This window comes from Notolabrus celidotus, chromosome 2 (genome assembly GCF_009762535.1).
Source record: "Notolabrus celidotus isolate fNotCel1 chromosome 2, fNotCel1.pri, whole genome shotgun sequence".
Classification (NCBI taxonomy): Eukaryota; Metazoa; Chordata; class Actinopteri; order Labriformes; family Labridae; genus Notolabrus; species Notolabrus celidotus.
In genome coordinates this window covers 25,110,021-25,137,597 of record NC_048273.1, presented here as the reverse complement: position 1 = coordinate 25,137,597, position 27,577 = coordinate 25,110,021, and the positions used below count along the sequence as shown (strand labels likewise).

Here is a 27,577-nt window from a genome sequence, read left to right as displayed (position 1 = left end):
CCACAGCTAAATATCATCTTGATCATCATGTCAGGGATGGCCCCTTTCAGTCCACATGTGCATTCCTCAGCAGAGCAACATGTGGCAGGAAGCTGAAATGGCAAATTATATCATCTCAAAAAATTTGAATATGGTGAAGAAGTTCAAAATTTTCCTTTGGTTTGTAAATGTAATATAACCTGTACTCATCACATGCAAACTAAAATGTTTTGAGTGATTTTTTTCTATTTTAGTTTTAATAATTATAGCGTACAGATCAACAGATGTAGAAAAAAAACCTAATCTTAAAAAAAGGATATTTCATTTTGAGTTTGAGTACATCATTATTCAAACAGTATAAATACTACATATCTTCCAGTCTAGTTTAGTACACACAACCACAATCATGGGTAAGACTGCTGACTTGGCAATAGTTCAGAAGACGATTGACACGCTCCACAAGGAGGGTAAGCCGCAGAAGGTCATTGCTTAAACGGCCAGCTGTTCACAGAGTGCTATATCAAAGCATATGAGTGGAAAGTTGACTGGAAGGGGAATGTGTGGTAGTGAACGGTGCACAAGCAACAGGGGATGACTGCAGCCTTGAGAGGATTGTCAAGAAAAGTTGATTTAAGAACTTTGCAGAACTTAACAAGGACTGAGACTTACCTGGGCTAAGGAGGAGAAGAACTGGATGGTTGCTTAGTGGTCCACAGCCCTCTTTTCAGATAAAAGTACATTCACTATTTAATTTGGTCTTGGTCCACTGTGTTTTATCAAGTCCAAAGACAGCACAGTGTCTACCAGGAGATATATATATATATTTTTTTTTTTTGTAAAGTTATATTTTTGGGCATTTTTGCCTGTAATGGACAGGACAGCTGAAGAGAGACAGGGAAAGGTGGAGAGTGGAGAGTGGTGGAAGACATGCAGCAAATGGTCAGGGCCAGGAATCAAACCAGCGACCGCTGTGACGAGGACTATAGCCTCTGCATATGGGGTGCACTTAAAACTGCTAGGCCAACGGTACCCCCTACCAGGAGATTTTAGAGCACTTCATGCTTTCATCTGCTGACAAGCATCATGGAGATGTTGATTTACTGCCCACAGCGCCAAAACTACTACCAAGTGGTTTGCTGACCATGAAATTACTGTGCTTGATTGGCTAATGGCCAGCCAACTAGTCTAACAAAGACCACCATAAAGAAACTGTGGGATATTTGACAAGAGGAAGATGACAAACGCCTGACCATAAAATACAAACCGAGGCTGCTTTCTTAGGAACCTGTGCAGCTCAGCAGTGCAGGCTAATCACCTCTCAACCACACCCAGGCAAGTACTCAGTATATAAATTAACATACTTTTCAGAACTGAACATCTTTGAATTTTTAATCCTATTTTTGATGATCTTGATAGGAAAAATTTGAATAATTTGCGGCACTATATTTCTGATTTTCAATAGCTATAAGTCAAAATCATCCAAATTCAGACAAAAAAGGCTTCAAGTATTTTACTTTACATAGAATACATATAGTAGATATGAAAGTTTACCTTTTATAAGAACTTTCTCACTCTATTCAATTTCTTTCTTGCTGCACCTGTAGAGCTTATTTATTTCACAGTGTGAAAATGTACAGACAGAAAGTTTTTGTACGCTAATATAACAGGGCAAGACATGAAATATAGCCCTCGAAATTTAAGAATAACATCAGATTCAAGCAATTTTCAGTATACAAAACAACACTGACACTTTATAAATAAACACATTTACTGCACCTCGTACATAAAACACATAACTGCTTATTTGTCAGTTTCTTCCTAAGTGACCCGTATGATGTTTCCAAACAAGACTCATGGGTGTTACCTTTTTTGAAACATCTATATTTAAGCTGTATTTATGTTTAGGCAGCTAGAGCTACACAATGACAGCCCTGAGAGGCTGATTGGGTTTTTTTTGTTACTTTTTGGCCTCATAGAGCGTGCCCAGTAGAGTTCTTGTCCAGCTGATATTTAACACATAAAAGGCCTTTTATTTCAGAACATTTCAGTCTCTTTATGGCCCATTCGTTTGAAATGTGACTTGCAATCCCGACTGTGGCCACCACAGCAGAAACATCACAGGCCAGTGTTGATGTTGGGGGCTTTGTTAGTTTGCTAGTGACCAACACTCTCAACGACATCATCAAACAATACAATTACTTCTTAAAAACTCCTCAAGGTACCCTGTAGTGAGGGGACAACGCTGGCATTTTTCTTGCCGTAGCTCTTTTCATAAATGCAGTACAAAAGGCTCAGGTAGGTACAGAAGGATGTGAGTGATCCTTCTGTATTTCTGCCTTTTGTTGCCACAGCAGCTGTCTCCTGTCACAGTTTACAGAGACACCCTCTATCCCCACCTCTTCCTCACATACACACATAGACAAGTATACCAACACACCTGGTAGCTATTTACCATCCCCGGTCTTGCTGCTCACTGTTCAAAACCTGTGCCTCTTGAAACATCCCTCCACCCAGGCATCCCTTGAGCAGCCACCATCACAAAACCACATCCACTACATTCCCCTGACCCCACTCTTCCTCCCCTCTCCCTCCCACCCTCAACCCCACCTCTCAAATTGCCAGAATCCCCCTGACTGGTGCCTCACTTACTGGTGCGGCCTCCTCTTCCTCCTCACATCACATCTACCAGCTCAGTGTGTTTATAATTCGTCTTTTATGCCATTGTCAGCGTCACACGCGGCAGAGATAATTCCACTGTGATGGACCGACCATGTCTGCACTAAGTGACGTCATTTTCTCTGTCTGTTGTGTTTCTCACTCCACAATATGAGGTCAGAGGCCGTTCTGGTGTATTATGATTCCATTAATTATCCTGTAAATTGCCTTAAACGTGAAATAGACCCATTCATCTCTGGTGGAAAAAAAAAGAAGTTTGAGTTTTCTTGCAAGAAAGCAAAGCAGCACAAGTTGCTTCCGTATGTCTAAACAACCCCATCGTGCCCCAGTGCTGCAATCTGACTCTGCCCAATTCAATTATAAAGTGCAGTCCTCTTTACTTCCTGAACAGCGCTTCTTCTGCCAATATCAATACAATTAGCAGGAAACTTTGTTCGAAGAAAAATAAGTTTGTCGGTGAACGTTTGTCTGGGAAACATGCGGTTGTGATTTTGTGCTCAGTCAGTACCACTCAGAGAAACGTGCTAATTATGACACTTCATCCTGCATTTTAACCATGTGTTTGCATGTGTAGGATGGTATACTCATCAGATTTGACTTTTATCTCCTAGAAGAACAGGGGCTTAAATTCATATATGAATGCTTTTTGCTTTTGCAAATGTTGGGAGAAGTTGTTGAAAATCCATTTCAACACAAACTTGAAATATGAAATGCCCTTCATAGCTTTTAGTGGTGCAAAATCATCAAACTTGTAAGTCCGTATTCTGAATCTGTGTTTAATGATATGGTAAATATGGACATTTATTATGGTGAGAATCTGGTTAACAATACAGCTATTACTATTGAAGCATTACAATTTAATATACTGCTAGACTTACTTACTTACTTACTTGCCTACTTGCTTACTTACTTGCTTGCTTACTTACTTGCTTGCTTACTTACTTGCTTACTTACTTACTTACTTGCCGACTTACTTACTTACTAACTTGCTTACTTACTTACTTGCTTACTTGCTTACTTACTTACTTGCTTACTTACTTGCTTACTTACTTACTTACTTGCTTACTTGCTTACTTACTTACTTGCTTACTTACTTGCTTACTTAGTTGCTTACTTGCTTACTTACTTGCTTACTTACTTGCTTGCTTACTTACTTGCTTACTTACTTGCTTGCTTACTTACTTACTTGCCGACTTACTTACTTACTTACTTGCTTACTTACTTACTTACTTACTTACTTATTTTCTTACTTACTTACTTGCTTACTTACTTGCTTACTTAGTTGCTTACTTGCTTACTTACTTGCTTACTTACTTGCTTGCTTACTTACTTGCTTACTTACTTGCTTGCTTACTTACTTACTTACTTACTTGCCGACTTACTTACTTACTTACTTACTTACTTGCTTACTTACTTACTTACTTACTTATTTTCTTACTTGCTTGCTTGCTTGCCTATATACTTACTTACTTTCTTACTTACTGTCTTACTTGCTTACGTACTTACTTACTTACTTACTTACTTGCTTGCTTGCCTACATACTTACTTACTTTCTTACTTACTGTCTTACTTGCTTACATACTTACTTACTAACTTACTTACTTGCTTACTTGCTTGCTTGCCTACTCACTTACCTACTTACTTACTTACTTTCTTACTTTCGTACTTACTTGCTTGCTTACTTACTTACTTACTTTCTTACTTTCGTACTTACTTGCTTACTTACTTACTGCAATAGTTTACATTTAATTGTAATTAAACTGTCATGGTGTAAACATACTATATTCCATGAATATGTGAAAATATACTTTGTCATGCATGCAAAAAATATTTATCATTATCGCTATACCTTTTTGTGTTGTGTTGGCAAAGAGTGGAATATAACAATCTTTGCAGATTAAATATAAAGTAAAAATAATTATTTTTAAATCGGATCATTAAACAAATGTTGCATTGCTTAAGTCTATCCATATTTTGTCACAGCCCTAATGGTGAAGACACTATGGTTAACCAGGAGTCAGTAAGGTGTATGCATGTGTTTAGAGAGAAAGCAAGCGTGTGTGTGGTCGGGTCTGTGACCTCTCAGGGAACAGGAACTCATCGGAGCAGTGGAGAAGCTCCAGGCCCGATGAGGAAGTGAGCAGGAGTGACACACATTGTTTGACTGTCTTCAACACACATACACAGAAGTTCCTATATTTAAACCTTCCAACTTTCACTAAGAAACAACATGGCAGCACAAAGAATAGCATTAAGCAGCCCTGCACTCATGCACACTCACACCTAAACTGTCTCACATACCCTTCTTGTGTATTCTGAGGACAGCTGACACCTGGATCAACAGCAGTTCTCATCCCTGTAAAAAGAGAGAAAACAGAGTGTGCACAGATTCAGAAGGGCTGTGTGTCAGTGTGCATGTAAGTGCTATGTGAGAGCGCTTTGAGTGTTTACATATAATCTGACCCATTTGAGAATTTCCTTACGTTTTGTAGACTGGATGTCTGTGTTGTGTGCACGGCCAACTCAACCGCATGTGCTCCTTTTGTTGGGGATTTTTCAATACTTGCTTACACACTACATTCAGTCTGTGACTCACCAGTACATTTTTTGTCTGTGTGTGTCAGACACATGTTTTGGAAATGTGGCCATCCATTCCCCATCGTTTAGATAAACTACATGTAGGTGTATTGCAGCGTTGCACGAATTCGTTTTTCTAAGTTTCATTTTCATTGTTGTAAGTGTGATCTTTAGCAAAGCTGCAATGTTTCACTTTCATTCCTTTTTCTCAACTTTCACCCCTTTTTCTATTATCCTAAAGTTATCTCATAGATGTCTCAGTAAATAGTCTTACCCACCGAGATAGGAGTGTGCGGTTGCAGTAGGACTCTCCCATCTGTCACTGCTGTAAAGCCTTCTGTTGCCATCTAGTGGAGCCGAGCTTCATGCTTCAAGAGTCAGACGTAACTGAGCCCAGTGTGGCCGATGTAAACCCACTTCACCCCGGCCCTCACAAAGCCCACAGCTCTGTTTCCTCACCCTGGAAACAACGGGACATTCTCTCAGCTGTGGGCCACGGCAGAGACGGATCAGAACACAAATAAAGAAAGAAGGAGAGGGGCGAGGAAGGATTGTTTGGTGTGAAAGCCTGCTGAGCTTATTGAGGAATGTGGAATTATGAAAATGGCTTATTTGATTATTTGATATCTGAAGTATGTGTTTCTCTTTCCCTCTGAGTTCATTCTCATCTCTTGCCCCCTTCCCTCCCCTCCCCTCCTCTATACCTATCAGAAGGTGTCGGAGCCTCGGGCCTGGAGGGAGATACCCGTCCGTCAGCCCTCGGCAGACTCAGCCATACAGCGTCTCTGAAGAGAGGGGGCAGCCTGCGAACACCACGGCCCAGCAGTGAGCACCACAATCATATTACAACACTCCCACACGCTTGGTGTTTAAGAGGGGCTTCCCTGTTTCAGCCACACTCTGACTGTGTTATTGTTTGTTTATGTGTAACACTTTTTGAAATGCACAGTGCTTACTGGAATCACGGTGTGTAATGCTTAACAGAACTGGAGCATGTCTCCCTTGACTGGTAAGACTATAAACAAGTGGTACAAGTGCTGCCTGGAAGTTATATAAATGTATACATATACTTATGATTCTTGAATAACAAAAGTCCCCCGTGACTTTCTAATACAGAAGAGATATAGTCGTGTGTCTGCGGCTTTGTGTATTACAGTTTGTGTGTCTTTCTTTCAGCTTGGGGCTTTGAAACCCCGCAACAGGTGCAGTTCGTGGAGAAGTTGTCTGATGTGGTGATCGGTCAGCTGCCAAACTTCTGGAAGCTCTGGATCTCTTATGTGAATGGAAGTCTTTTTAGTGAGGTAAATGCCTCAGAGACTTAAACACTGGCAGAAAAAATTGTTACGAAATGACACTTAATCTTTAGTCCCCCTAATCACAGACAAGGAGTCTGTGATTAGGGGGACTAAAGATTAAGTGTCATTTCGCTCCGCCCGCTCGCTCTTGATGTCATTGATACAGCTTCATCTCCTCTTAGATTTCTCTCCACCACAAAACAGAAGAGATGATTACCACTTTTTAGACATAAGCATGTCATAAACATCATCCATGTCACGTTGGATAATCTACAGAACAAGCTGTGACTTAAACAATGTTAAACTGACCCCTTAGATTTATGATCCCTTTTTTTGACAAGCTTGACAAGCATCAAAAATCTGTATGTGCAACCACAGACTACAGACCTAAGTTCATGATTTTCTAAAAGGATTTCTCTTTAGGGGCCTTACGATGGCACCGTTTGATTATTTTCAGCAAATCATGGAGCAAATGTCAGTCTGAATCATGTGTTCTAAATCTGTCTCTTACTTTTTCTACATACTGCATTACTTATGCATTTCTAAATACACTTCTTGTCCTGCAGACTGGAGAGAAATCAGGCCAGGTGGAAAAATCCAAGAAGAATGCTCGACAGAGGCAGAATGACTTTAAAGTATGTGTCACTGAGACTGTTTACGCAAACACTTTATTTTGAGATACCTTCTCACCACAGTCGTTTTTGGAATAAACACTACCTTCAGTAAACCTGCTCTTTGTGCATTTGTTGTGTGTTTCATAGAAAATGATTGAAGAGATGACCAATCGGCTGGTAAAGCTGATTCGTGGAGCTCTCCTCCCTTCCACCCTGCCGCAGGGGGAGCTGAACATGTACGGAGGCTGGGAGAACAAGACGGAGCTCACTGGAACCTGGCTGACACAGATCATACACACCGTCAGGTTCTCAAGCTTTACTGTCTGAACATGTGTCTCCTTGATTTCATGCAGTGGTGACAGGCTGCAATTTGCCTTTCCAACTAACACTCTCCTTTCTTTGTCTCTTCTTCGCTCTCTCCTCCAGGGCTTGTCACGACGCTCTGTCTGCCCTGGAGATCCCAAATGATCTGCTGCAGGTGATCCAGGATCTGCTGCTGGATCTAAGAGTTCACTGCCTCATGGTGACTCTGCTGCACACTACAGAAGGTGAGCAGGAGCAGAAAGAGGGTATCAGTGTGCATGCACTCAATTTGTACTTACTTTGCCTCTGTTTGAAGGTGGAGAGGTAGAGCTACAAGGGTGAATTTTCATGCAAGTTGTCCAGTATTAAACTACTATTATTTTCAGATACATTCAGATATCTGGGCAAATATGACCCAATAAATCAGACTCCAACGTCTTAATTGTGAATCTTCTCTGCTTTTCCCCCCTCCTCTATAATGAATAACTGACTATATTTGGGTCGTGAATAAAAAAAAGACATTAAAGGGTATCATTTGGGAACGTTGGGTAGCTGATCACCATTAATTCTGCTTTAATTAAGAAAATAAAAGACACATAATGTGTAGAATAACTGTAGTCGTGGAACAAGTCACCAGAAAGAAGTATTTTTGAGCATCTTGAAAATTCGGTGGTGTGAGAGAAAACTAGACTCCTGCACCTCTTCTCATCAAAAGAAAGTCTCAACTAAAAAAAAAAAACTGAACTGATACATGTATCACTTTCAGCAAAGGGTGTCAGAGATGGAGGAGTTATTCCATCAGCATCAACTTTGTGTCTTTGTTCTTCCTCCTTTAGAAAAGGTAATCGTTTCAAGAGTCTTGACTTTTGGATAATAGCTGCACTGTCAGAGTCGTGGTGGAAGAAAAGTTTGTATGTTTACAAAGCTCAAAAAGCACTCAATTTTTGAAAGCAATCAGTGTAGAAGGGTCTCAGTGTAGTGAGGCGTGTTCCATATGGGTAGAGTATCATGAGGAGTTGTGCTGCAGTGAAAAGTCAGTACACAGTGAAGACACGTATCTGTCTTGTCTGCAGTGCATCTTTGAGTTGTTGGCGGTCACTGTCTTCAACTGTCACTTTTTACCTGACGCAGCTTCCCTGGTAGTAATGAAGAAACTGTGATGAGACTAAAACTAGACATTCTCAGTTTCACTTGTGATAATCACGGTCATTTTGAGAAGAGTGACTGCTTTTCATTTAACTTTCCCCACACTCACATCCATTTGTGGTCTTCATTGTAATATTCTTCTTTTTGTGGTTTTCCTTCAGAAACCATCAATTATGGTTCATTTCTTGTTTGTAATAATTTTTATTGTCTGTGATATCAGTAAACTAAAGTAAACTTCTACACTCTCAGATGTGAAGAGACTTGCAGAGAAGGAAGATTGGGTCGTAGATAATGAAGGGATCACCAGTCTGGTAAGGTTTTTTGATCACATCAGAGAGTTGTATAATGAGCAAAGATAGACATCAGCAAATGTTCACTGACACGTCACATATGGGTTCGGAGATAAAAATCAATGTCAGTTTGCCACTTTCAATGATCCTTTTTCACTTTTTTGTTATCGGTTGATAACTTTTTCCACCACGATACAAGAATGAAACATGCTTTACTAACGTTTTTTATTTAGTAGATCATTTCCTCCAACCATTCAAAGCAGAAACATGTTCATCTTTTTAAGATTTAGTCAATTGATTACCATACAATATGTTAACAACCTTTATGAGGTTACTTGCTGACCTCATATGAGCTGATAAAAATAACAGAATGATTATCTGTGATTTCCTTTCTCTCTCTTCTTCATAGCCTGCACAGTTTGAGCAGTGCATGATACAGATGCTGCAGTCACTCAAGGAGCCGCTGGAGATCAAACCAGGAGAAATCAATGTAAGCAAAATCTGTAACAAAAGCAGCAGAAGCAGCAGAAGCATCTAGTGCAACTTACTGGTTGCACTAGATGCTTCTTGTTTTGGCATGTGCTTTGGTGAATCCATTGCATCTACTTGGGGAATTACATATTACACTTAAAAACTGGATTTTGTATCCATCAAACTGTAGAATAGCAGGGGTATTAAATCTTATCTTCTTGCTGTTGCACTGTTTCTGTAAACTGCTTCATTTAGGATCTGTCCAAGCGGTAAACATCTCAACTAAACTAAACAGTAAACCGTAACAAATCTTACTCTGTGCAGTTTATATATTTGCAGTTGTAGTTGAGATCATTTTCATTGCAATGGAAACCTGCAAACATTTTCAGTTGTATTTGTTTTGTTGTCATAAATCTTCCATGTAGTTGACCCATTAAGCACCTAAACTCTTAGTACCATCATAGAAACATGTCCCATAATTAACCAAAGCACTCTTTATAATATTAGCTCTAATCATGCTGTCATAAAAAAACAATCATCTGGTATCACCATAGACTGTATAAAATATGGACGTAGTATCTGTGACGTCACCCATCTGTTCCTGAGAGCTGTTTTGAAGCAAATCGACGGCAGCATCCATATTGGTAATGCTGAACTCAACTAGGCAGAGTGTGACGTAGTGTGAGCCTCTTAGCCAATGGCTGTGTGTTCCCGACCGGGAGTCACGTCAGTCATGTCCTTATTTGGGCAAAACTCGTAATCTTAATATCTTCTTAACCGTCACGTTAGAAAAAAATTCACCCCCCGTACAGTGTGTGCCATTAGAGAGATTAGCTTTGTAGGGCCAAGACGTTTTTTGAACCAGGCTGTAAACATGTTTATTAATGCTGCAAAGATCGTCTTTTTCCCATTCATATCTATGTGGTTTCCGGCGTTTCTGCAGCCAGCCTCAAGCGGATTTTCGATGTATTGCAGTTTATATCACTTCCGCATTGGCTTCATCATTTGAGACCGGAGTTTGCCGCTTGGGTATCACTCACATAAATGAGTTGATGAACAAACTTCATCCTCAGTTGTTACAATGTTACAATGTCATTTAGCAGACGCTTTTATCCAAAGCGATGTACATACGAGAACAAGAACAACACAAGCAAAGATCTAGACAAGAGGAAACAAGATCAGTAAGAGTAACAAAGTACTTCAAGTCCATTTGGATACAGAGACTGCCAAGCATTGTAAAGGCAATGCACAAAAGTAAATAAGGATTTTTTTTTTTGTATAATTATAAAAGAAAAGCCTGAGCATGGATACACAACTCCTCACGGCAATATTAAAATATAAGACATAGAATACCTCATCTGATTTTAGGCAACTTGAATGAGATCTTACAGCTTCTCTGAAGTTCTTCCACTCTCTCTTCCTCAGGTGTTGCAGTTGGACCAGGTCCAGGACCAGGCTGCAGAGCTGAGTGTGGGCATCATGAAGGTAAATTGTGAACACACATAAATCATAGGAGGCTTAATTTATGTTTTAATTACTTTCAAATAAACTTTCAAAACATTAAAATGCTGTTGACCAACAGTCCTATAAGAGAGACATCAAGTATTTAGCCTTTTACTGAAACAGTAAGGAATATGATTCCCGGCTAACTTGATATAAAAGAGAAGAATTATTTGCAGCATAAACTCTGTTCCTTGTTCAAATCCTCAGAGACGATTTGTCATCACAAGCTATCAGAAGATGATTTGTTTTGCTTTGCACTAAACTTGCAAACTCTTTGTCAAGTTTAAATACCAACACAAAACATTTTCAATATTTCTTTTAGCTGTCAGTTTTCCTTTTTTATATTCTTTGTTATATTAATAAATCACAACATCTTGATTTTCGTTGCACTCTGTTTATGCACTTGCTTTGGTCAGCCTGTTTGGATTTACTCTCCTGTCCCTTCCCTTTGTCGTAAAGCTTTACGCTTTTTGACCCTACATGAACTGTGCTCAAGAGCTTTGACAACCAAAGACTGACCGCGTTGAGACTCCATCACAAAGTGCCAACATCTAACAACTGCTGCTAAAAGTACATTTACTTCAGACTTTGCAGACACAGCACACCACATCGTTGTGTTTTCTCTGGCCACAACAAGTCCACACACCTCATACTTTGAATTTTTTGATGGGCAGAAGTGCCAGCTCAATGTCTAGAGAATATTTTTAAAAGCATCTCATAAACATGGCGGTGGCTTGGGTTGCGGACGTGTCTCTGCTGGCCTCTCGTTTTCTATTTACAACCCTGTGCCAACATGACATCATTCAGTCTGACCGATTGGCACCAACGTGTCATTCGTGCCACTTTACCCATGCACAAAGTTACAGTTACTGACGTAGAGTAAGGATGGTGACACTTTTTATACTATAACTAACTTGTGTGTCCGTTTGTTCCCCTAAGGTTTTCATCAACTGCTTGGAGCGGCTGAGCTCTAAATCAGATGGACACAATGATTCCTCTCTGTAAGTAATTTGATGACTTTCAATCTTTAATCACTGACTGCTTCCCCTTAAATACTTAAGATAAAATCTCCCCTGTGTGCAGCAACATGTCAGTGGACCTGTCCTCTCCAGATCGGTTTTCTGGCGTTCAAGAGAGCTTCAGTCCAACATCTGTAAGTGTGAAGTTAGTTTTTTTATGTTTCCTTAAAACAGTTTGGTCTTAATACACCTGAAATCCCACATCTGGCCACAGCCGGCGTCACTAGTGTGGGCTCTCTCCTCTACACAACCACAAAAACACGTGTGTCACTCATTCAAACCACCAAATGCTATCAGGCTGTTTCCTGGTTATGGACGTCTTCATTTCCTGTAACTTGTTTGAGATCTAGCGAAGGAGGTTAAGTGCAGGGGAGGAGGAAGAAGAGGAGGAAGAGCAGGGCGTAGAGTGATTCTGGTAAAGGGAAATGGAGCAAGGTGCAGACAGGGTTTCCCCCTGTCAGAATGCGTGTAGCGGGTTTAAAGCAGCCAGACACGATTGAGTGCAGCTGACCAGAGTGAAGGCTGTTTTTTTCTCATTGGGCTAGCTGTACAATTTAAAACCACCAACTACAAAGAAAAACAGTCTGAAGCTGGCATAACTAGATGGATATCTGTGCGCAGCAGCCTCTGTAGGTCTCTTATCTTGTATGTACGGTTAAATACAAACAGATAGCTGTCAACAACATCATTTGTGGTCATCAGAATGTCGGCTAACCTTTCTGTCGCCTGTCCCGTCAGTGTTTGTGTGCTCATGTTTCTGTGAATGTAACCTGGTAGTGCAATGGAAGTTTGCTCTGTGGTTTATGAGGGACACTTCTAGTGAAGACATTAAAAAGGTTAGGAGGACACGTGGTACAGTTTGCCAAGGGAAATTTAAGAAAGTGATGATTCACAGCATGACACATGGAGGGCTTTTAAGTCGGGAGGACATTTTTCTAAAATCAGAGGTAGATTTTTTTCTTTTTTATGAATGAGGATGTTTACACAAGTGAGTAGTTGAATAGTGAAGACATTTCCCAAAAAAGTGAAGATGCTTTCATTAGAGTGAGGATATCTTAGGAAGTTGTTTTTGGAATAAGAGACACATCAGGATTAAAGGTTTAAAAAAAATTTTTTTTTAGTTTTTTTGGGGGGTTTTGACATCTTCATTTAGAGAAGGGGGGGGGCAGTGGATAGGTCAGACGTGGACAATTGAACGCGGGCCGCTGGCTATATGGGCGTGCAACTTAACCATTAACCAACCTCAATCCGCGCCCAAGGTTTAAAACCTTTTTAAAAAGCTTCAAAAGCTAGAAAAAGTTTGGATCACTTTTGAAAATGAGGTCATTTTAAGAAGTGAAGTATTATTTTGAAAGACCTGTAAGAGAAATGAGGAGAAGCTTTAACAGAACAGGACACATTTGAAAAAGTAGGAGTAAAAAAGGAGCACACTCCAACTAATGAACTTCTTAAGGTGCACGACAACACGAAGATTATTGAAACAGTGGAGAGGTCAGCACACTAAACGTCCTTTAACAACATTTAATCTTGGGCGAAGTAGCGCACAGACCAACATTCCTCGCTGAGGAAGGGTCCGAGCTGGTCTGTACGCTGCTTTGCCCAAATTAAAAGCTGTTAAAGGACGTTTTGTGTGCTGACTTCTTTACAGTTTCAATGTTATATTTGATATTCGCAAAGCACAAACCTTCTTTTCCCAGCACAAATTATCTTAAGAGCATAAGAGGACCTCTATTCAACAAAGGGCACAAGTTATGATCAGTTTAAGAACTGATCGTTTAATGAAATGTGGATTTTATTTTTAAAAAGTAACAAAAATCTAAAGTGGGGAAAGTGTGGAAAGATTTGTAATAGGGAGAAGAAATGACAAAGTTTACAGTCAGGAAGTTTGCATTAAAGAATCTGAGTGCAAACATTCAGGAAAGTTAGGTGAATGAGTTCAGAGGGGTCATTAAGAGACACTGCCATATCTGAACCATTGGACACTGATTCAGTGATGGTTAAGATCAGGGACTACATGATCTATGAGAGCCCTCCTCCAGTATAAAAGAGTAAGCATGTATATATTGTGTTCACAGGAGCAGCGTCTTCTCATCATCCTCAGTAACTGCCAGTACCTGGAGAGACACACCTTCCTGAACCTGGCTGATCACTTCGAGAAGAACGGCCTCACGGGCACAGAGAAGATCACACGGGTCAGTACAATTTCTTACCATTTCACAAAAGCTCTGCCTCATTCTGCTGATGAGAAATGTGTTGTCATTATAAACAAAGCTGATGAGAGAAACTAAAAGTCTCTCGCTCTCTTCTGAGCAGAGATATGACTGAAATTCAAAAAAACGTAAAGGTCATCGCCTTAGAAGCTCGGTTCCACATTTTCACTCCTTTCTCTTCTTCTTCACACACATACACATACACATACACACACACCACACACACACACACACATACACACAACACTGCACGCAATGACTAACAGCTGAATCACAAAGCAAAGATGGTTTGTTTTCCAGTAAAAAACGAGTCACTTCCTTTGAAAGATTAATGAAGACTTCTACTGATGGTGTGTGTTAATGTTTTCAGAGATCAATATGTGGAGGATGATAAGTGCATTTTACTCAGTTTTTTTAAGATTTCTCTAAGTGAAGAAAATAAATTCATAGATGTGCATCTGTTACATGTTAGATATAGCAAAGTCGATTCTTTTTCTCTGCAGCTTCTTTTAATCTGCTTTATGTTGCAAACACAACATGTTAGAAAAAGCTGATGATCTTAATATCAAACACTTTGATATTACTGAAAATTCAGGAGTATGAATGTTGAGGCTGATGAGATGAGTGGTAAAAGTGGAGGAAGGATGTCATGTGTGAGGCTGGTCTTGGCAGGCTTCGTCTCGGGTATTATTCAGCCCGAACTGATCCTGCCCCAGACTGTGCTCCAGAATTGGGACACCAGGAGAGGCAAACAGAGAGTTAAGTACAGTCATGGCCAAAAGTTTTGAGAATGACACAAATATTACATTTTCACAAAGTCTGCTGCTTCAGGGTTTTTAGGTGTTTTTGTCAGATGTTTCTATGGTATAATGAAATACAATTAGAAGCATTTCATAAGTATTAAAAGCTTTTATTGAGAATTACACAGAATTCATGCAATAAGTCAATATTTGCAGTGTTGAACCTTCTTTTTCAAGACCTCTGCAATTCTCCCTGGCATGCTGTCAATCAACTTCTGGACCAATCCTGACTGATGGCAGTCCATTCTTGCATAATCAATGCTTGGAGTTTGTCAGAATTTGTGGGTTTTTGATTGTCCACCCGCCTCTTGAGGATTGACCACAAGTTCTCAATGGGATTAAGATCTGGGGAGTTTCCTGGCCAAGGGCCCAAAATCTTAATGTTTTGTTCCCCGAGCCTCTTTGTTATGAATTTTGCTTTATGGCAAGGTGCTCCATCATGCTGGAAAAGGCATTCTTCATCACCAAACTGCCCTTGGATGGTTGGGAGAAGTTGCTCTCGGAGGACGTTCTGGTACCATTCTTTATTCATGGCTGTGTTTTTAGGCAAGATTGTGAGAGAGCCCACTCCCTTGACCGAAAAGCAACCCCACACATGAATGGTCTCAGGATGCTTCACTGTTGGCAAGAGACAGGACTGATGGTAGCGCTCACCTCGTCTTCTCCGAACAAGCCTTCCTCCAGATGCCCAAACAATCGGAAAGGGGATTCATCAGAGAAAATGACTTTACCCCAGTCCTCAGCAGTCCAGTCCCTGTACCTTCTGCAGAATATCAGTCTGTCCCTGATGTTTTTACTGGAGAGAAGTGGCTTCTTTGCTGCCCTCCTTGACACCAGGCCTTCCTCCAAAGGTCTTCGCCTCACTGTGCGTGCAGATGCACTCACACCTGCCTGCTGCCATTCCTGAGCAAGCTCTGCACTGGTGGTGGCCCGATCCCGCAGCTGTAACACCTTCAGGAGACGGTCCTGGCGCTTGCTGGACTTTCTTGGGCGCCCTGGAGCCTGTTTGGCAACAATTGAACCTCTCTCCTTGAAGTTCTTGATAATTGGATAGACGGTTGACTGAGGTGCAATCTTACTCGCTGCTATAAACTTCCCTGTTAGGCCCTTTTTGTGCAATGCAATGATGGCTGCACGTGTTTCCTTGCAGGTAACCATGGCTAACAGATGAGGAACAATGGTGTCATGCACCATCTTCCTTTTAAAGTGTCCAGTCACTCAATCATGACAGATTGATTGCCAGCCTTGTCCTCATCAACACCCACACCTGTGTTAATGTGTGTGACACCTGTGTGTCATTGAAATTATGTTAGCTGGTCCTTTTGTGGCAGGGCTGAAATGCAGTGGAAATGTGTTTTTGGGGATAAAGTTCATTTTCAAGGCAAAGAGGGACTTTGCAATTAATTGCAGTTGAGCTGATCACTCCTCATAACATTCTGGAGTATATGCAAATTGCCATTATAAAAACTGAAACAGCAGACTTTGTGAAAATTAATAGTTGTGTCATTCTCAAAACTTTTGGCCATGACTGTAGAAAGAGGGAGAAGGAAGGGAGGGTGGGTTGAAGAATCACGGACTCAGAGTGGAGTGGGTAGCAGGCCTGTCAGGTGATTGAAGGTTTGGTTTAGGCATCATCTTGCTCCCAAACTTAAGACATTAACTCCATTATTATAACGTGATCAGAACAGAACACAAACTTTTGATTTAACAACAAGGATTTATTAAACAGGTCGAATTGCTATATCTGACACACGCATGTCAGATTTCTCTGTGATCGCTTTCGAACATCTCAAGAACTCAGAGTGTAATCTTGATATGTAATTCATACAAATGTCACAAAAGACAGATGATGAAGTGGTGACATTTTTGACTCACAATGTTCATACCCGGGCTGCCCTGTGTCATCATGAGGTCCTGGAAACACACTTCTTCTTTTCAGTAAAAAGGATCTATTGTTCTTATAACCGATGTCATGATGTACTCTGCCGTTGCATTGATCCAATAAACAGTTATTCACTATAGTTGATGCAAAGTGAAAATATGCGTGATGAATTTGCTTTTGATATTGTTTTACATCCGCTCACTGTGTTGAATCAAACTGACATCACATTGTAGCAGACTTTGATATAAACTCCTACTTCTTATCTATTTCTTTGTTTTGTTAGGATCAGAATTCGAGTATGGGTCAGTTGTGAAGTGGGTTTGCACCTTGTTTCAACTCAACTCAAACTTATTTATAGAGCACGTTTAAAACAACTGGAGTTGACCACCAAGTGCTGTACAGATCAAAACAGCACAAAAGACAAAAATAACCCAAACAATGTCAAAGATGCAATACTAAGATACATAAACACAGTGCAATTTTATAATAAAATAAGATAGAATAAAATAAATTAGAATTTAATTAAAATGATGCCAGATATCCACTCAACCGTGATTTAAAATCCAGGGAGAAGAGGTGAATCTTTAGAGAGGATTTGAAAACCTCAATTGATCCCGCAGAGCGCCAGGGCAGGTTGTTCCAGAGCCAAGGGGCAGCCCCCTCAAAGGCTCCGTCACCTTGTGGTTTTAAGCTTGTTTTGGGGCTGACCAATAATAACTGGCCAGACGATCTCAGTGTTCTAGCAGGGACATGATCAGTCAATCAATCAATCAATCTTTATTTGTATAGCGCCAAATCACAACAAACGTTATCTCAAGACGCTTTTACAAACATAGGAGGTATAGACCACACTATGTCAAATTATGAACAGAGACCCAACTTCAAGACAGGGTAAGACTCAGTCTGACCCCACCTTAATCCATCATGAGCATTGCACATTGCAGTATTTAGCTAGTTACAGTGGTGAGGAAAAACTTCCTTTTAACAGGCAGAAACCTCAGGCAGAACCAGACTCATGTTAGACAGCCATCATGCCTCGACTGAGTTGGGTCTGGAAAGACAGATAGAGGGGAGTAAGAGAGAGAGGTGATAGTGATGAGACGAGTCGTAGAAGCTGTTGCCGCTGGAGTCCAGCACGTCCGTATCAGCTGGAGTCCAGATCGTCCACAGCAGGAGGACGTCTACAGCAGCTCAGAGAATCTACAAGACAATGGAGCTCAGGGACTCCAGAAAGGTCTATGGTTAGTAACTTTAATGGGACAGGCAGAGTTAAAGTAAGTGATGCGGGGGGTGGGGGGGAAGAGGGTGAGCTAGGATCCCAGTGTGTCAGTGTGCCAGTTCCCCCGGCAGTCTAGGCCTATAGCAGCATGACAAAAGCTGGTCCAAGCCTGATCCAGCTCTAACTATAAGCTTTATCAAAAAGGAAAGTTTTAAGTCTACTCTTAAAAGTGGAGAGGTGATGCTGGAGAAGCTCAGTCAGATACTGGGGAGCTAGACCATTAAGAGCTTTAAAACAAACAATAACATTTTAAAATCTATTCTAAAAGCAACCAGGAGCCAGTGCAGCTAAGCAAGGAAAGGGGATATGTGGGTTTCCGCTTGTGTTTGCCAGTGAGGAGACGGGCAGCTGCGTTCTGTACCAGCTGCAGGCTGTGCAAGAGTGAGTGGTCCAATCCAAAATAAAGTGAGTTGCAGTAATCCAGTCGTGTGTTAATAAAAGCATGGATTACTGTCTCAAGATCTCTCTGTGGCAGGTACCCCTCTACTTTTGATAAAATCCTCGAATGATAAAATCTGTTCACTATTGTTTGAATAATTTGTCTTCATTTGTGGGCACTGAGTAGAATAAAATATAGTAGGTATAAAATACAAGTGAACTGCAGGAATCCAGCTTTCAATTGTCTAACATACGATAAAAAATATGAAAGACGTTAAACAAAATATCTGCAATATGTCGTTTTCTGGAGTGTGAGGAAAGCGCTGCACAGTTCAGGAATGTGGAAGATTTGCCCTGCGAGTGTTCACATGTACACACATTGGATTATGTATATTAACGTCACATGTCTGTCACCTGACAGGTGAGCGTGGACGCTGTTCGAGAGCTGGATAAAAAAACTGTTTGATGCCTACATCGAGCAACGAGCAGACCCCATCGCAGGATCCCTGGAGCCGGGCATCTACGCCGGATACTTTGACTGGAGGGACTGTCAAACACCTACAGGTACTGTAGTGTCACTGTGAGCATGCTCAGTAGAAAGCTCTCTGCATGAATGCTCACTCTCTTGTCATAATTAAACAATGATGGTGTGAGATCCTGGGGGAAACCACCTGCACCAAGCATTGACTGACCCCAGTAATATCAGGCTTAAACCGTCCTGTGGGTCCTGATCTTTGTCACTGTGGCTCTCCTGTCTCATGAGTAAAGTACAGATCTTTGATAGCTTACTGTAAACACCGCAGAGATCGCTCTATTAGTCCCCCTAAAAGTGTCCTGGCCTTTTGTGCTCAGCTGTGGGTGTGCAGCTGCAGCGTTTGTTTGCACATGTGTAAGTTTGACTTTTAGGCTCACCAGATAAAAACCCAGGTGAAACTTCTATGTGTGGTTTACCTTAGCACAGGATGTGAAGCCACATGTCAGAGTGTGTGTGAGAGCCCTGGTGAGTTGTCAGATTGGCACCAGCTCTTTACTCGCTTTACAGAAAACAGCATTTGTAGAAAGGTGGGCCTTTTTTTTTTTCTGGTTTGTTCCTGCCGCTGTGAGTGTGTGTGTTCAAGCTGCATGTGAAACAGGAACACTTTGGACACTCAGCCACAGATCTAGGATCTGATACTTTCACTTGTTGCACTTTTTGTTGGTGTGGGCGCTGTAAGACATTAAAGATCCAGTTTCACTACTTTCACTCTGTTGTTGTCTCTGGTTGTTTCACTGTTTGACTTTTTTCAATCTTAAACTTCTCGGTGACACATTAACTGCCGTCCTCTTTATCTTCAAAGGTTTGTGTTTATAAAAAAAAAAGAAAAAAAATCTGATAGAAAGAGCAAACATATCTAGACTTCCAGCTCTCTCTGTGTATTAGTTCTAGTTTTGAATGCAGCAACATGAACATCATGAAGCATGAAGTCCTTTCTCCAAGTCATCTGTGGAGCACAAACAGCAGTGGACCAGATAGAGTTTTAAAACTGATAAGATCTTATTGATCATTGTCTGACAAACACAAGTTAAGTGAAGCATGTTGAAATGCTGGTGTATTCAACGTGAAGGACCTTCAGTGTAAAATAAATGGCTGTCAATAGAATGGACAACGTGCCTTCATGTGAAGCAAAAAACACCTCGTTGGGGCGCTGGTGGTCTAGCGATCTAAGCGCCCCACATACAGAGGCTACAGTCCTTGTTGCAGGGGCCGCCGGTTCGATTCCCGGCCGGTGAACCATTTCCTGCATGTCTTCTCTACTCCCCACATTTCCTGTCTCTCTTCAGCTGTCCTATCAAATAAAGGCAAAAAGGCCAAAAATATAACTTTAAAAAAACACCTTGTTAGGCGCCGACATATTACGCTGGTACAGCCAACACATGTGGCAGAAGAGTCCTGGCTGGTGGTGTTGCAGGGCTGATGTCACACCCTTTATGCTGCCCATAATATGCATTGCACTTACAGTTGAAGATCCTTCAGGTGGGTCCAGTCCACAGCAGATCAGATTCATTAACATGGTCTCATACAAATGACTGGTAAATTAAAGGAGGAGTGGTCCATTGAGCCCTCAAGCCCCGTCTTTTAGGACATAGAGCTCATGAAAAGAAGAAGAGTATGAAAGGATGTGATGTTTAAGCTGTGGCCTTAAAGTTAGGGTTGGGTCCACGGGAAATATGTAGAATTTCCTCAGGACTCCGTCTACCCCTCCCCCCCTCCCCTCTGAGCTCCTCTAAAATGACGCCCCAGCCCACATGCACAAGTGCCGTGCTTCGTGACTATATGATCATGACTGATTCAAACCGGTCCTCAGCATATCGTTTGTGTTTTGCACTACGTCAACTCATGTCTCACTCAGCAGTAAGAAAACACGAAAACATTATCATTGTGAAAAGTTAAAAACACAAACATGAAATGTACGCGCAGGAGGCGGCAGAATGGCAGGACGGGATATGATTGGTTTCATATTTTGGCTCCTGATGGCAGGGATTGGTTGGTGTTTTCCCAGGTTTACTTTGGCTGTAAATAGCAGCTTTTTTTTCGCTCTTTTTAAGAACACATTATGTTGATTACCATTGGGACATAAAGATCAGTTTTAACCAGTATACAAAAAGTGTATCTAAATCTGACTACCACCCCAGCTTTAAGGTCACATGCCTTGATGCCAAGGTGTATTGAAGTTGTTCCAGCAGCACTTGGTGACATCATTTCAGCTGTTTCTTCACATGCTCACATGCTGGAAATCTTCCCCACATACAGGACTGAATAACCCATACCAGTGCTCAGACAAGTCCTCTGTTTTGCAGCACTTTTACACCTTTTGCACCTTTCTTATAGAGATGTAAGAGTGAACTATTGCATCATAATGAAATGCGTTTTCTTTAACTTTTGTGTGCTGTTTGCTGTCATTTAGTTGTGTGAAGTGATGCAGCATGTTGCTCCCTGCAGAGCTGCATGTAGCTCCACGCACTTTCACATTTTCTGACTAAATCCTCTTCCTCCTGACGATGCATCAACAGTCATCACGATCATGCTTTTCCTTTTAGCTCTCAGCAGCTCATCATCCAGCCGTCAATTTGGATTGTGTTCATGTTGTGGCATTCTTCTCTCTCAGGTGTGAGGAACTACCTGAAGGAAGCTCTGGTCAACATCATCACGGTTCATGCTGAGGTACAAACAACCCAAACACATATTGTCCTTCTTATCAAACTCTGCAGTAACCTGGTTAAGAACCATCTTGATCTGTCTTCAACCAACTCTCTGCTTCAGGTCTTCACGGTCTCAAAGGACCTGGTTCCTCGGGTGTTGTCTAGAATCGTTGAGTCGGTTGCGGACGAAATGTGTCGTCTAATGCAGTGTGTGTCTTCCTTCAGCAAAAACGGAGCTCTCCAGGTACACATTGACACATACACACCGGCCCCTCCTCACGCACACACACACTCATAGTAAGACCCTGACTCATAACGACCCCCACACTTAGCAGGGGTTTTACCATTTGTTAGTGATAATGCCGTATTTCTCCTCAATCTGCCAGCTGCTGACAGTTGATGAAGTCGACTTGATCTCAACTTTGCTTTCACCCCCCCCCCACCCCCACCCCATCCCCCATCCATCCTGTGTCGTCCTCAGGCTCGAATTGAACTTTGTGCCCTAAGAGACGCTGTAGCTGCATTCCTAAACTCTGAAAGCAAGTGAGGACAACACACACACCACACACCCCACACACACACACACACACACACACACACACACACACACACACACACACACACAGGAACTCACATAGTGTATATACCAGTGATTATGATAGCAAAGTGTCCAAGCATAAATCTTTGCAGTCGCACATCCCTCACTACAATCCCCTAGTTAGGTTACTTTGGTTGGTTGTTTCTGAGAAAGGACGTGAAAGTAATCTGGTTCTGCTGTGTACATGGCAGCGGGGTGTGTGTGTATTATTGTGTGTGCAGAAAGCTCAGTTTGCAGGCCTCATAGATGCACACACACACACACTCTCATTCTGAAGCTGTATTCTTTGGTTTACAGTGTTCCAATAAATATGTTTTTTAAATGAATGCTTTCAACCTGGCCGACTTGTTTTTTTCAGCGCCAGCTTTAAACTGGATTTGGAGGGGCCTTCCACCCAGCCTAGCACAGGGAGCAGAATAAAAGTGAGTGTCCACTGATTTGAGTTGCAGATAAAGTAACTCTACCTGCAGTCTTTGGTTCTTACTTTACAAGGTTTCTCTCGTCAGTTAGCACCTGGGCAAGTTTGTTATATATTTGTGGGGAGAAGCAAAAAAGTGGGTGTATTGCTTCTGTCAGAGTTAGTCCACTTACAGTGCTCGTTGTTGCCACTGACGGGTTCAGAATTTAATTCTAAGTGGAAGGTTACTTTTTTGATGAAGAGAAAGATAGTATTTTAAAACCTGAAGCAGCTGTTACATTGCTATTACAAAATCACCAGACTCCATGGACAGTCACTAATTTTACCTTAAAGGGGGCTTGTTATACCCCCTCTGACCATTTAACACCGTCTTCTGTGGTTTAAATGAAACATCTGTGCTGTACTTTGGTCAAAATATGACATGGATCTATTACCACAGGAGGTTTCGGACTCTGCAGCTCCAAACAGTCTTTCTCAGATCAGTCTCTTTAAAATCAAATAAAATCAACTAAACTTTATTTAGATAGCACTTTACACACAACCAGTTGATCCAAAGTGCTTAACAACAGAAAATGAGGAAAACAAAGAGAAAATGAAATAAAAACACACAAACAGAGAAGAGAGAGGGAAAGAAGGTGGTAAGAGAGCAATATACTTAAAAATGAAATTAACAGAATAATAACAAACAGTATGACAATAAAAACAATTAACAGTGCAGTGAGTATCTGAGCCAGTGTGGTTAGGGGCAGTTAAAAGCTAATGAATAAAAGTGTGTTTGAGACGACTTTTAAAAGTCTCGACAGGGGGAGAATTGGATGGTTGGGGGAGAGAATTCCGCAGTTTTGGGGCACAGATGGAGAAGGCCCTGTCCCAATGTCTCTTTGTCCTTGATGTGCGGGTGACAGAGAGTTTTGGTGTGATGATCTGAGTGCTCTGACAGAGTGATATGGAGACAGGATTCTGAGATGTAAGTGGGGCCAAACCATGAAGTGCCTTATATACGAACAGAAGCAAATGCAACAAATGCAAATTAGCTCCTTCTCAGTCCGTCCCTCTCTTCCCTATTGCTGCCTGATGTGAGAAAAATGGAGGCGGACTTCCCAAAAGTTTGGTTCTGAAGGGAGGAGATACCAGGTATGGGGGAGAGCAGAATCTGTGTCGAACAGATTTCATATTTTGTGTGTCAGTAGGTACTCCAAGTATATGTGCACAAATACTGAGAAAGTGTGATTCATGGTATGTCCCCTTTAAATACTTTCTAGTCTACTGCTGACCAAGCATTGTGTTGCATACCAACTAACCGTTCAAACACCCAGAGTCACAGAATACACAGACAAGCTTATTGATCAAGGCAGCACTAGACTTCATCTGCTGCTCTGAAAGGTTGAATTACTGTTTGTTTCCATGGTTTCTGGTGAGAGCCTTGTAACGACTGGTTTTGGTTTTGTTCAAGCATCCTACTCTTTATCTCAGAAGTCTGTTTTACAGTTTCATTTACTTTAATATTGACATACACTTGTAATAACAGTCTAAGCTTGAGTCAGTGGCAAAAACAAGAACTTCAAGTGGACGCACTTCGATAGAGGGGATTTGCATGCAGACACAAATTAGCAGCCTGTCTTGTGTCTAGCGCAGTTCTAAAACGTATGGTACTTATTTGACCTTCAGACCCCAACAAGGCTAAATGAAACAAACCTCTTCACAAGCCAATCTCACATGTTTGTTTTATCCTCCAGGTTACTGGAAGAGCTGCTGAACAAGTTTAAAAGCAGCATGCAGCTCCAGCTTACCTGCTTCCAGCCGTCCTGTGTCCAGCCTGTAAAGAGATAAACTCACTCTCAGTTCAACTCTGTTCATATTCATGTGCAATCATCCAATGAACCTTATCTCTGTTCTTCATCACTTTATTCTTCACTCATTTCTTTTTTTATTCTCACTTTCAATTTCTGCTTCATTTGCTCAGACACACGTCTGTTTATCTAATCTCAACGACACTAAATGAGTGGATTTCATTGTTACCATGTAGGACAGTCCCAGCCATGGTGGTTATGCTAATCAACTGCAGCCACTCATGCAGCTAACATACTGGTTAAAAATGGCTGACAGGCTGGTTTTAAGGAGGTTCTGGGTCAGAATTGGGATTCAGTCTGTGCTGTTTCTCCTCTGACTGAACTGTCAACGTGCTCTTACTCATCCTAATATCACTGAGAGAAAATGTTGAATGCTTAGAAACGTTTTGTTCTGTGCCATGTCTTTCACCCAATAAAGGGAGAACATTTATGCTACAGTCATTGTATATTTTCTATTTTTTTGTCAATGAACAATTTCCACTCAAAATTTGAAAGTAGAAAATACTTAGCAAATCAATTTCACAAGACAGGTGCTCAGGAGAGAAGTGAGACAATTAAAGAATGTCAACTCTTGCACAGTAACTTGCTAAAACTGGTTCATAGCACCGTTTAGTAGGTAGGACTGAACGCAGATGTTTGCACATTGACCAAGATAGTTTTTAGCAATGCTAACTAATTATCCAAGACTTTCTTCAGTGCTCAGAAAGTCATTTGCAGTATGGTGTCCACAGTGGCTGACAAGGACAAGCACGCTGCAAGGAACCATGAGATCTTTACTTGGAGAGAGATGGGCTGCAAATCCAAACAAAGCTAATCTCAAACAAATGTATCAACTGAACTTGCTGCTAATGAAAAGCTGCAGCAGAAATCCAAAAACAATACCTGAACAACACTGCCAATGAAGAATGATTCAATTCAGACATGAAAGTACCCAAAAAACAAATGCAATGGAAAATAAATCTGCATATCTAGCAATCATGAGAGACAGTTTCACCATTAAATTGATGAACTGTGAATGATCTTGTCTTAAAATCTGCATGCCACACCCAAGTGAACTTTGTGCATATTGGCGGACAGTTGGTGTGTCCTGCATCATGGTTTAAAGAAGCGGGTTGAAACATTCATCTCTGGAGCTCCAGCTCATCAGCTCACGCATGCTGTCTATCATGTCCGTGTCTAGACCTCTGGAGGAGGATGAGGGTTGGTTCAGGGCGTGTGTGTGCAGGGTGGGGACAGTGTAGGCCGTTATTCAGCCAGCAGCACATGTTAGAGAATGAATGGATCCTCGAGGAAGATGGTGACAACAGAAAGTATGCGATCGTTGTGGGTGGAGGTGACTTCTACAATGAGCGGTGCAGACAGACTACAACACACCCACAGCTCACATGAGAAAGCTTGACACCAGGGGTTATCTGAGGACAGCAGCGATTCAGCCTCAACTTCTGAATATTAAAGATACACCTCTCAGTTGTCTCCTAGCTACAACTTTCTGTTATTGTCTTCATTTGTGGCTCTTGCTCTTGGTTTCCCGCTACACGGAGGGGAAAGCCGTGCAGGGCAGCGAGGAGTTGTTTTGATTCTCTGTGTTCTAAACTTAGCTCGCTGTCCTCCCACGGATTCATTCACAAAATAAGTTCAAAGCCTAAACCTTTATCCGCTCTCTGCCAGCTCTCTGTTTACAGTAACAGAGGTGAGAAGGGGAAGTTTTTTATTTTTATTCTATTCATACATCAGAACTCTGTTCCATTCAGGAGAAAGATGACAAGACTTGCAAACACATTCAGGCTTTGATCTCTCTCAGAGTGTAGGGGTTATTAAGAGGATGGAGAAATTTGACACATCAGAGAAAACTTGATAGACTCACCTTTTCTGTTGAGAAGAGTGAGCTGCACTTTTGTAACAGAGGTATTCATGTAGCTGTGAAAAACATCTGACGTTTGCAGCAACTCACTGAAAATAATACTGGCATATGACAGAGTTGTGTCTAAGCATTAGTTGAAATCTGAAATGTATCGAGGATACTCCTTCAGATGAACCCTTCTGTTATCAGGTGGTCCTTCAACAAATTTACGTAGAGATAAAACACAAACATCACACATCACGAGACGTTCAAACATACACAGACAGCTCTGCCGACCTGACCACTTCCTTAACCACCAGGCGCCAAGAAATTCAAATGAACATACAGCAAAGATACATTCAATAACTGTAGATGTTCACAAACCCATAGTAATCCAACTACATGCATTTATGTGTATTTACATCAACAAAACACAAACTTATCACATATTTCTGAACGCAATTAAAAGCAGGAGAGTGAGGAGAGATGTCTTAAAGAGGTGAGAAGAGGATATAGATCTGAGTACGTTTTAAAGTTTGTTCCAGTTTGGATCACACAGCTCTAATTTAACATTTATTAGCATTATAAAAACTGTTAATACACTGTGAACATTTAAACTGTTACATTTCTGTCATTAATAATCATATGAAGACACTGATTTTTATTGGAGCTTCATTTTACTAAGTGAATACTGGTTTGGTTATAAAACAGCCTCCTGCAATCTGCCATACAGGGGTTGTTATTGTACACATCCACGTACATAAAGAAACACCTCAATCCTCTGTAACTATACCTGATTTACAAAGATGTATTAATATCACAGCTAAAATAAGTCATCATGTTGAACGTAAGTGCAAACTATATTTTCTCATGGTCAGGGGTTTTATCAGTATTGTGATATCAAAGGAGACACACCCTAAGGTAGTCATGTTGAATATCTTACCTGTTAATTAGACTAATTATTGAGAGGTCAATAGGAAGAATCCAACTTTTTTGTGCATTTCTTAAACTTTTACAAAATCACTTAAGGTCCATGATGCTGTTCCTGGACCCACCTGCTCAGGATATATCACATTTATATAAAGGTCTTGTATTTTACAGGCTCCTTCTCCATGTTTTGTCTTTGCACTAATTCAATTAAATTTTGTGTTAAAAAAGATTTGCAAACCATCAAATTTGAAACAGGTTGTAGTTAAGTTAGGTCTTAAACTTTTGATGGGTTTGCTCTTATTAAAGCAGCATGTGGGTTGTGTGCACGTCCATACTCTT

At 41.1% G+C, this 27,577-nt stretch overlaps 1 protein-coding gene across 1 annotated transcript in view; it reads left to right on the top strand.

Moving 5' to 3' along the window:
* Positions 1 to 24,905, top strand: part of exoc2 (exocyst complex component 2) — a 59,125-nt gene extending 34,220 nt beyond the window's left edge. Inside the window, 19 exon segments of the mRNA XM_034711841.1 lie at positions 5,944 to 6,057; positions 6,409 to 6,533; positions 7,094 to 7,162; positions 7,289 to 7,446; positions 7,568 to 7,689; positions 8,840 to 8,901; positions 9,290 to 9,370; positions 10,777 to 10,836; positions 11,794 to 11,855; positions 11,938 to 12,007; positions 13,949 to 14,065; positions 18,844 to 18,873; positions 18,875 to 18,986; positions 21,569 to 21,624; positions 21,724 to 21,846; positions 22,084 to 22,145; positions 22,559 to 22,589; positions 22,591 to 22,622; positions 24,355 to 24,905. Of these exon segments, the coding sequence (XP_034567732.1) occupies positions 5,944 to 6,057; positions 6,409 to 6,533; positions 7,094 to 7,162; positions 7,289 to 7,446; positions 7,568 to 7,689; positions 8,840 to 8,901; positions 9,290 to 9,370; positions 10,777 to 10,836; positions 11,794 to 11,855; positions 11,938 to 12,007; positions 13,949 to 14,065; positions 18,844 to 18,873; positions 18,875 to 18,986; positions 21,569 to 21,624; positions 21,724 to 21,846; positions 22,084 to 22,145; positions 22,559 to 22,589; positions 22,591 to 22,622; positions 24,355 to 24,448 (1,580 nt within the window). The 3' untranslated portion in view covers positions 24,449 to 24,905.
* The last annotated feature ends 2,672 nt before the right edge of the window (positions 24,906 to 27,577 follow it).